The 11,983-nt window shown below is 35.6% G+C and overlaps 1 protein-coding gene across 1 annotated transcript in view; it reads left to right on the top strand.

The window, feature by feature from the left end:
- The first annotated feature begins 4,818 nt into the window (after positions 1 to 4,818).
- LOC149801503 (scavenger receptor cysteine-rich domain-containing protein DMBT1-like) overlaps positions 4,819 to 11,983 on the top strand; it is a 230,825-nt gene continuing 223,660 nt past the window's right edge. Inside the window, exon 1 of the mRNA XM_089955679.1 lies at positions 4,819 to 5,138. Within this exon, the coding sequence (XP_089811805.1) occupies positions 5,057 to 5,138 (82 nt within the window). The 5' untranslated portion in view covers positions 4,819 to 5,056. The remainder of the gene's footprint in view (positions 5,139 to 11,983) is intronic.

The following is an 11,983-nucleotide window of genomic DNA, read 5'->3' as shown; positions in this document are numbered from 1 at the left end:
TTGATAAGATTCGTGATCTTATTTGAATTCTTGACATGGTGTCACCAGTTTCTAGTATGCGCATATTAAGACCTGCTTCGTAGATAATATTTGTCACAGTGCCACCTGTTCTGCAAATTCAGAGAAGCGTGCAAATAGTTGTATAATGACTCATTATAAAAGATCTTCTGTTTAAATGAATGTTAATCATAATAATCGACTCAAAAGACATCAGAAAATCAAGGCACCATTTATTGCTGGATTGTCATTACATGATCGTTGGTCCCATGGGTTTCAGTAAAAGCAATATACTTCAAAATATGCTGCTTAGTAACGGGCTTAGCTACGACAACGTGATCATCTATACGCTAAATCCTAGCCATGACAAGTACAGACTGTTTGATGATTCTGACGAAGCGTTTTCAGGCGATACGAGAACTTTTACAATACTCGAGTCAGAAGCAAAACGATTCCTAGAAAAGTAGTACGGAAACAAGAACTCTACCATCAAAGTTGACGACGTCAAAATAGATTGTGACAGCATGAATAATATCAAGGAATGCATATCTCTGTACGTAACAAACTCTGCAATTGCATTTTCCTGTGCTCAATCTTACTAGGACATACCAGAATATATTCTCACTAACACTAGTTCCCTTGTATTCTTTTTCTGGCTGGTCAATGTCAATATAGATTTCATTGTTGTAGCATAGATGCTGCAAAGTTCAAGCAATGCTATCGCGAAGCTACTAGCGGTAGCAAACACGAGTTTATGAGATGCTGAACCCGTTCCTGAAATGTAACGCAAACGCCTTGATGAAATCTATTTTCCTTGATTAGCATAGAAAAAGGATTGCATCATTGAAAAACTGCTGTATGCAAATAATTTGCATGTGATGCCCTTTCGATGTGTGGACAAACAGGGAGACAGAGGTAAAATCATGCGCAAATATATTGAGAAGCAACAGCAACTGCGTGGTCGCGTTCTCGTAGAAAAGTAGAAAACAAGTATTTTAGCGCGACGTGTCACAAAAACTGTTAAAACCAGTCCAAGAGAGGATAGAACAGGTTGCTACAGGCCAAGATGCTAGGCATGATGAAATTATCGGGACTATAAAAGAAGTGCAAGCAACGATGATCTGAAGACCTAGCAACACAACAAGCAACAATGGGCGAACTTGCTCGTGGCTTAGATGGTGCTGATGCTGCGCTGCAGACGATGGCAGAAGAAATGTTTAAAATATTTGAGGTGAGAATCAACGCAAATGAGTTATTAGAAGACCACAACTACTTACGAAAAGATGAGCTGCTGGATTGTTATACCTTCGAACAAACTGAAAAGGCAAGAAAGGAAATGGCCAAGTCCAACAAAAACTTTGGAAGCGGGTAAAATGACTATAATATCCCGCAAATTATATAAAGACAAAAGAAAAACATGGGACCTATTTTGCGAGATAATGCACATGACCTTGATAAAAAAAAACGACATGTAACAGCAGACGCAAGTGGTGAACCAGTGATGTTTGGTGATAACGTGTAAGCTTATATTTCATGGAAACGGTAGTCATCTGACATCCATTGGGTGAATATAGGACTACTATCATCACTTCAGTAGTCAACAGAAAAACCTTCACTACAAGTGATATTGCTTCAGCTCCACCTAAACAGACAGGAGCGCCTCCAACAACGAAATTACCTCAGTTCAGTCCATAAAAACATCTTTAATTACAATGTTACCATGGCCACCTCTCACTATCAAGTCTGTGACGCAGACTAAGCCTACTACAAAAGAGAAAACAACAGGCACAAATATAAAATATTACAAGAAAAACAGAGCTTTCTGAGCGTATTAACTTACTTGTTAGCAGCAAACATGCAGGCAATGTTGGTGTTGAAATAGATAATGACATTCCAGAAATAATAGGTTATCTGCTTCAACAACAAAAAATACTCAGTAGAACAGGGTAGAAGGTTTTGTACGAAGGCCTGATATAGGAAAGATGTCTCAAATATTTTTCATTGACTCTAAGTCAGCCTAAGGAAGCAACTTTTATCGTCTGAATCAAAATGTTTATCGAATCGTCAAAGGACACTCGGTATGAAATTGATTTGATCTCTGGCGAAATAAGAAACTCGTTATAAATCTTACACCTAGTAGGTTAAAGCATTTTTTTTTTTGCCAACGATGCTGGAACTTTGCTAACCAATGATGTAATTGCTGATGAGATAAAGCGGACGATGAATGAAAAGGTTCACACGAGCGAGAACATCAAACTGGTACTAATCTATCCTACATTAAAATCACAAATAACGCTACATAATTTACATTACTTTCAACGACTGATTAAGAAACCTGCTAGAGTCTACCTTCATATGTCGTACAGGGCAATGGCATCCATGATGGTGCTTTTCCTGCCAACATTTGCGAGGTAAGCACTTTGCTCAACAGCCGTTCCATTGCTGAAGGATCATGCTGTGCAAAAGAGTCATGTCATCTACAGCTATAGTCCAAATGCTTCACCAGGATCTCCTATGACCGATAAAATATAGCTACTTGTATAATACACCATACATACATACATACATACATACATACAGGGGCGTATTAACCATTAAGCAGACTAAGCACGTGCTTAGGGCACCAGGGCCAAAGGGGGCACCACAAAGTTGAGAAAAGGGTGAAAGGAAAAAAAACGAATAAAGATTTGTAAAAAAAAATTGATAAAACTAGTGCAAATTGATCATAATGTTCTGTTTCTTGATCATGGTGCACCCTAGGGTTATCTTCCCAGGTGTACGTGGAAAGGAGGGGGGCACCAAGATTTGTCAGTGCTTAGGGCACCAGTGAGCCTTAATCCGCCCCTGCATACATACATACATACATACATACATACATGCATGCTACATACATATGTACGTACGTACGTACGTGCGTGCGTGCGTGCGTGCGTGCATACATACATACATATCACAATGTAATCATCTTCCAAAATGCAAACATACATATAATCATACATACATACATACATACATACATACATACATACATACATGCATACATACATACATACATATAATCATACATACATACATACGTACGTACGTACGTACATACGTACATACATACATACATATCACAATGTAATCATCTTCCAAAAAGCAAACATACATATAATCATACATACATACATACATACATACATACATACATGCATGCATGAATACATACATACATACATACATACATACATACATACATACATACATACATACATACATACATACATAAGGGGCCCCGAGTGGCCGAGTGGTCTAAAGCGCTCTCCGTTACGGATCACTGCCATCTCACCTCTGCGTGGGTTCGAGTCTCGGATTCGGCTAATGTGGGTATGTGAGAAAGCTTGCCAGTAGCTTCTCGTGGGTCGGTGGTTCTTTCTGGGGTTTTCCAGGGTTCTTCCTCCACCATTAATACTGGCCGCCATGTATAGCCTATCGTGTGCTGAAAAATGGCGTTAAACCCATACAACAACAACAACAACATACATGCATACATACATACATACATACATACATACATACATACATACATACATACATACATATCACAATGTAATCATCTTCCAAAAAGCAAATTAAATCTTTCTTTTCAAACTGCCTTCTAATGAATTATAAATCAACATTTAAAACCGAGTACAGAAAATGCAAGACTACAATAAACTGAAACTAACATCGTTTTAGGAGATTGCAACTCTGACTGCCTCGACCGAATTTAACAAAATATTAATCAATTTGAACAAAAAGGCCTGATGAATCTATATAGAAAACATTTGGTGAAATTTCACAATTAGGCCGAAATTGGTTCAGTGTATCTTACCCTTAATTGATAGGTTCAATGAACAACACAATTTCAAACAAAATATTCTGAATTTTTCAGACATCCCTCTTACACTATATTGAACCATTATGGTTTTAATTGAACCATTATGGTTTTAATTTTTTTTCTACAATTAGTGAAATTTGAGATGAAGCAGAAAACTGGACTACAATAATAATCTAAGAGATTTTACTCGTGTCAGTTGAAATGTTGAGACGAAACGTTGAAATAAAGAACTGAAATGTTGAGACCAAACGTTGAAATATAGAACTGAAATGTAAATATATAGACCAAACATTTAAATATGGAGCTGAAATATAGAGATCAAACGTTTAAGTATGGAACTGAATTATCAGAAATTTAATGTTGAAAAGTCACGATTAAGATCTATTTCTAGAAGGTGAGAAAAACCTGAAGGTGTTTTCATGGGATACAAGAAAATAAGAGTCCTGGCCCCGTTAACGTTCTGCAACGTGCGCTAATTAACGTTGATTTCACTCTTACATATTGTTGTTGTCATTGCTGTTGTTGTTCTACATCTTTGCTTTTTCCTTGCGGAAGATTGTATGTGACGTCATGCGTTCCAAAGTTTAAAACAACATGCTGATGTTTCGCCTGCTTGTCAAAAATCATTGATGAGTCCAACATTGCCCTGGGGCTGTGCCTGTTTAGGCTACCGTACACAACCAATTCTTAATCCACCATTATGTTACTATCAACTAAATTTGTTGCCTCAGATACAATAATAATGTAATAGTTGATCCAGATTACATAGTAATAATAACGTCTTCAAACAATTATTCAGATTATACGCAGTGGAACAGAGATAGCTTGTCTTCGCTATTACCTGTCCATTTCATTATTGGTGAATTGTGTGGTACAATTGGTCAAGCGAATCGAGTTAAGCTTGACGATACAGGTAAAAATCTGACTTGAGTTATTCTCAAGTTCCAGCTGTATGCAGCGACAGTGTTGGGAAAAGGATCAACTTATTTTTTTTATTTTTTAAAAAAAGTGCTTTACAGCTTGGAATATACATGTTAATTTTGTTAACAGAAACAAATCAAAATTGTTATCAACACTGACAGCTAGACTGGTTTTCATTCTAGAGGATAAAATTAAAGTTTCACATTTTGGTGGTGATGAATATTCAATGCATCGTTGCATGAATAAGAACAGTTCATCGGTGTGGACATAATTACCATGTGCTCTATTTATAAAGTTTGTGTGTATCTATTATTTGCCGGTTGCACGTACGGACGTACGCCCTCAGATGATCCCAAAGGTAAGTAGATTCAGTGTTTTTTTTTTTTTTTAATTTCGACATGTGTATAATGTCAAGATATTCATTTATGCATGCACATGTATAAACGACACAACAGCAGCAGATTCGAGAGTCCAGTAAACACATTATCGAAACGAAAATGAATTAGATTAAATTTACAGAAATCTTTAGATGCGAGCGTGACCACTGTACATGAGTAGCTTAAAGAACGTAAAATATCGCGATATCTTGCATCCTAATATATTAGAAATATTGCACAGAAATCGTAAAGGTAAATAACAACATATGGAACCGGCAGGGTCGCTAAAACTGAAATCAAGACGTAGATGCCAAGAAAATGTAAACTGACATTTCCACGAAAATAAATTGAAAAATGAAACAAAAATTAAGTGGGTACCATTCGTTTTCTTATCGTTATGAATGCGTTGATCGACAAATAGATTGGTAGGTTGCTTGCTGGAATACATACATACATACATACATACATACATACATACATACAGAGGAAAGTCCATATCACAAATATGTTTACAGTGTAGATTAACCCACTAAAACGATGTTGGATGTTGGATAGATACTTAATCCATAAAGGGTTTCCCCATATGAATCATTTTGAATCTTTTATGTATAAATACATTAAAATTTCTAAGCTTGAATATGTTGGGGGATCAGCACATTTTGACGATCCCAATATGGTCCAACTTTAGTAAAACTTCTTGAGCTTAACTGTTTGTGAACTGTAATAGAATACTTGTATTTAAGTTATATTTATGTTTTATAAGCGTGTTGGTTGTCATGGTTTTTGCAATTTTGTTTATGTTAGAGCTCAGATGTGGTGTGGCATATGGCTTTTAGACAAAATGATATCAAGGGGCATAGCCCAAACAAACAATGCTAATGTTGTGTGTGTGTGTGTGTGTATATATATATATATATATATATATATATATATATATATATATATATATATATATATAATACAAACCATATGGCGAATAACGATCCTTTCAAGTGCACAGATGTCGTTATGGCTCATCAATTTCTAGGTCAATACAAATATTTTCCAGTATCAGCAACAAGCTGAAATAAACTAGTTGAAACATAATAAAGTTAAAAGGTTTAATTTCTGTAGAAACAGCCATGTAAAGTTTCGCAAACAACCGTTTTTCTGTCTTATTTGTTTGTCTTGTCTAAGTTTGTATTTGCCTTTGAAAAATATTCATTAAAGAGTCGATATATATGAGAAAAAAAAACACATAACACTAACACTGAGACAGTGACCTTACATATAGCTTTACAGAAATTATTACTTAGGGGCAACATTCTGTGTTGAGTTTGTTTTGTTTTGGGTTGGGGGTGGTGGTGGTGGTGGGGGTTTACACCTGGCAGTTTTCCTTTATTTTACTTGGTTTTGAAGCGGTACTGCGTCGTTTCGCGACCTTGCCCGGAACTGAAGTGGCACCGTGCCATTGTATAATCGTGTATCAGTTTGAGCTCCTGATTTTGTAGAGTGTAAATTGTATGTGGTTTTTTTTTCTTCCTGAAATTATGATTAGAAACTAGTTCTGTTTTATAAAGACTTTAAATTGAATACTTAAATCATTCATATCCTTTATAAATTCAAATGTTAACAAGTTAAATTCTTCAAAAACGAGGAACTTAAATATCTAGTGCCTGACAAACTCCGTATGTCGTGTGCTCATGACTGCCAAATTTGGACTGTCGGTTTTAAATGGATAAATGGATAATTATGGCGTTGTGCTCTCTCTCTCTCTCTCTCTCTCTCTCTCTCTCTCTCGTCATTATATTATTCCATGCACGACCCAAAACTATGAACGGTGTAATATTTTTTCTCGTCAAACCTCTAAATTAGACTATAGCAACATAATCGCTGAGAATATACACACAAAAAAAGACAAAAACCTACAGTCCACAACTTAGCATGTTGTCGATCTATCTTTTTATATGGGAACCAAATTTGTATTTCCTATGCATGCTGTGAGATAACTAGTTAAACACAAAACAGCATCGTTAGATTTTCTACCCGCTTAGATGCCTGTGCAACTACTGAAGAAAAAAAATATTACCCCTTAATTTTAAAAAGTAGTATTTTTAATGACGGCACTTATTTTAAACCGCCAAACAACAGTTGAAATAGTTTCGGTCTCAAAACCACGCAGAACCATTTCAGGACCAGAAATGTTAGGCAAAAGCTGCTTGTTGACACAATTACATAAACGGCGGCGGACTGGCTCACGGGGCTTTTCTATATATGTCACTTTTTTATTAAGTACCTGTGTTTCGTATATCTAGTCGTTCTGAATTTAATTTTTCGTTAAAGTCGAGTAAGCGTTGAGACAAATTTTACATCACCGTATATTTTAAGCAGGTAGATCGCAAACTTTATCTAAATCCTTGTTCGTAATACCTCACGTATTGGAAGCGGGATCACTTTGATATTGATCATATCAGGAAGTTGGATAAACGACTCTTAGATCATTGACCATCGAACTCTGTCCAGTCATTAGTAATGTTACATAAGTCAACAATCATTCACCATTTCATTTAGGAATCTGACATTCCAGGACTAATTTGTCATAGTCCGTTAACCTATCATGATCGTATAACGAGGAAGGAAAGCACGCAAGGACAAATCTAAGAGTATGTTAGGTGTAATCCCATAATACTTTTGTAATACGATCATTGTCTTGCCACTCTCACTCTTCGGTTTTGATCAGAGTTCATCAAAAATATTGAAAAAATAAAAGTTTCATGCAAATACGTATTTTCTTTTCCAATATAACGATTTGATGCCTGTCACCTAGCTTGAAACCTCTTAATTAGAAGTGTAATTTACACAATGAAACAAAATTACTTTAATGCCTCTTTCTTCTTGTCTAGTTGAAGCGATACAAATTTTGTATAAGGTATAGTTTTTTTAAAAATCTTTTCAATAAATAACGTAATTTCACTGTCATAACCAGGGAACCATTGTTAGTTGGTACAGGCATAAGGCACGTACTCATAATAAACATGAAGGTACACCTACATACATACATACATACATACATACATACATACATACATACATACATACATACATACATACATACAATCATTAGTATATCGATAAATGGATTATGTATCACGTATTTCTAATTATATGCATTTATTTTCGTTCTCTCTCTCTCTCTCTCTCTCTCTCTCTCTCTCCAAATAGGACTATTTTAAATAGGACTGTTTTAATGTTAAAAAGAAATTCCTCTATATCTTTGTATATCATATAAATTTCGATGGACAGAAAATCAACTTTACCTATGTGAATTTTACATATTTATCTTTGCTAAGGAAAAGAATAGCTAGGTTTCCAGAAATGGATATATTTGATAGTTTTTATAGGAACGTTAAAGCACGTTTTCTGTGTCTATTTAGTCACACTTCAAATATTGAACAAAATTTACCCATAGGAAGAATATATAACCTAAATTAACACTGTTGTGTGATCTGACACATTTTCATCAACTAATACAGTTAAATAGCGTATATTTTTATGCAGACATTATGAAACATTATTTGTGACGAAAACACGTCTTTGGATCATGGTCCTTATAACAAAAAAATAATTATCTCATTGTAAGAAGCCTTTCTTTGTCAAAAACTTATTGGGCATATTTCACACTCAGCTCTGGACCACAGGTGGCCGAGTGATTTAATGTGCTCTCTATTACCGATCACTACCATCTCACATCTGTTCCTGTGGGTTCGATTCTTGGGCTTGGCCAATGTGGGTATGTGAGAAAGATTCACATGGGTCGGTTGTCCTTACCTGGCGTTTCCCGGGTTCTTCCTCCACCAGTTACAGTGGCGCCTATCATGCGCTGAAAAATCACGTTAAACTAAAAAAAAAAAAAACAACAACCTACAGTCAGTTGTACAAGATTGCGGTTGGAAAATGCAACACAACATCTTGGAAATAATGAGTATGATTTTGTAGATGAGATCAATAACTGAGATATATATTGTTTTTTAAATCAAATCCTCACCAACGCTGTCACTTCTGCCCCTAAATTATAACCCAAAACAATCGCCACTAGCATCATCCTCGTTGTCAACATCATCTACGTTATCGTCGTCGTGATCAATGTTGTCTTCTGCTTTGACATTGCTATTGTCCTCCTTAAAATCTACCACTGTTATAGCATCATTATCCTCATAAGTATAATCATTATGGTAACAACCATCACCCCTACCGTAAAAAAAAAATTGATTGATGGCACAGTTTGACAGTCATATGATTTGCCAATCATTTACAAACATATCAAATGTTTGTAGCGGGGAAAATGAGAAGGTTTGAAGTGGGGGGGGGGGGGGCGTGGCGCAAAGGTTACTGTATAATTGCTTTAGCCTAGGTGACTTTTTTTTAACAATAAGGAATGATCAAGTTTACTTTAGATTAGCCATACGCGGATATGGGTGTGTCACTGAACTGCCTTTCGAGAAAGGTTTATAACTGCCTCTGTGCAGTCGGGTCAGAACTGTTACATAAATGGCTTCTTTAAAAAAGAATTTTTTATGACATTATTTAAAAGGGCATTATTCCGCTATAAACATATATGTTTATTTGGAGTTGCCTTGAGCGGATTATGTGACTTTGTGGGAAACATTGCCTCCACACAAAGAAAAGGAAAGTATGACAAATATTCTGCAATTCTGCTCAAGGCTCTGCAATCTAAATTATGAGACAAGTTTAAAGTAAAATGTGCAGATATTGTCGAATAAAAATCCATATATACTTGTGATATTCAAATATTCCTTAAAATTTATAACCTCGCCTTCGCAATTAACTGTATTATTTTAAGCACCAATTTATATGGCGATGTACTGCTTATGGCACTCTTTCTGCCACGGTCTGTCCGTTTGTACGTTTCTCATCAGTTGTTTTCCTTCTCTTGTGTGGTTACTTTTTTTATCGATAATTTAAAAATAGAAATCTTAAATAAGATATGACGGTGACAAATATTTATAATCCCGTATTGTGTTTTGGAACTTTATTAGGATGTGTTCTGCGATATTAATTCTTCAGTTGAAATATATGTACACTTTTCTTTGACATGTGGTTGCAACGCTGGCAAATCAATTTACATAATTTGACGAATTTTCGCTTTTAAATACATACTGTACTTTTTTTCTTTCAAAGTTTACCACCAAAATAGGCGGAACATACATTTGTCATACGATGAGCCGTTAAAATGGATGGTGTCTGGATAGAAATGTTTATGTGATAAATGGATCGCATGCCGTCTGTTTGTCAGCAAGACTGTGCTCTTTTCTTGATGTTATTGACATATCAGTAACTCTGTCAAATCGCTTTTAAATGAATACTCTACATTTTTGTTCTTTCTAAGTTTACCGTTAAAATAGACGGAAAGAACATTTGTCAAAAGAGCCGTTACAATGGATGGGGTTTGGTTAGAAAATGTTCTCTACGACAAATGGATCATACGCTTTCTACTTGTAAAACAGACCGTGCTCTTTTTTTTCTGGTGCTTTTGACATTTCAGTAACCCTGTCAAACCACTCCAACAGCAGTGCCACGTTAAATTACTACACGATAAACATGTTTATGAGAACATTCTATTAAGGTCCGAGGTTATTGCTATATGTCCCCTAATACAACGTAAACGACAACTGAGCTGATCGATCGTCTGAAATTAACGCGCTGCGATGTCATCATGGTCCTTGAAATGATTTTTGATGTAAATAACAATGAGTTGGTTCATATATGAACAAAGAAAAATAAAGACCCATCACACGCAGATATTTTTATTATTGCCTCTTTTGTGTTAACACATTAAACGTTTGCTGCTGAAGTCGCTGTATAATTATTCTTAAAATTAATTAAAATAGATTTAAGAACGAAATAATATGTTGTCGAAAGAAATCAACACGTAACTCATTTTTTAGACTGTGTTTATGTTGCACACAAAGTGCACGGTACAAGAATTACAATGCACAAGAAAATATTATTTAAATTAGGGAAAAATTGCATATATGGCCATTATTTGTATGCGAAACAAAAGAAATCGTGACTTTTCAAATTTGCGAATTCACTACATTCTTTCGAAAAGATCTATTTACCTTTGCAGTGGACTGTTCTTCCATATTTGCCTCCCCCTGTGCGCTACTTGTCATTAAGGAACTGATCACAGGTACTGATTCTATATATGCATGACACGAGAAAGACTGAATAAGACGAGGCATACCGCAAAGACCTCCATGTTTCTTTATTGCTAAAAGTCAACTTTATTTCCATAAAAATCATCGAATGAGTATTCTCAAATACTACAGAAAACGGCATCATAATATAAATAATAAAAACTGTACATCAATCAGGATACGTGTTCACAAAATGAAGGTCTTATTTCTGAATTAATTACTCTCCATTTACGTTAAACTGAAATGGAAAATTTCATTTTTATAAAAGTTGTCCAGTGTTAACTTGCTGAGGAATTCTGAAATTTGACAAGTTTTCCAGTGGAAGCGCGAGGGTTAGATGGTGCCTCTACTTTGCCCCTGAGAACAGTTTTATGCCATTTGCAAGCTTCCATCCCCTCCTCTAAATAGTCGTTTTGTGAAGAAGTGTTCCCGTTACATTGAGGTGACATGAAATACTACGAAAATTTCAACTGCAAACGGAAAAAAATCCAAACGATGCCCCACCCCCACCCCGACTCCACTCCTGTCGCCACTGAAATTATTTGGAAAAGAAAAGTGACCCAGATGCAACAGGTAACTAGAGAATCACCCTTTTGATATGAAATTTATAAATAAGAAATAAATAACTG

The sequence above is a fragment of the Sinohyriopsis cumingii genome, chromosome 4 (genome assembly GCF_028554795.1).
Source record: "Sinohyriopsis cumingii isolate HCF-2022 chromosome 4, ASM2855479v2, whole genome shotgun sequence".
In the NCBI taxonomy this organism is placed as follows: Eukaryota; Metazoa; Mollusca; class Bivalvia; order Unionida; family Unionidae; genus Sinohyriopsis; species Sinohyriopsis cumingii.
The sequence above is the reverse complement of the archived record's forward strand: the minus strand, read 5'-3'. Positions and strand labels throughout refer to the sequence as shown.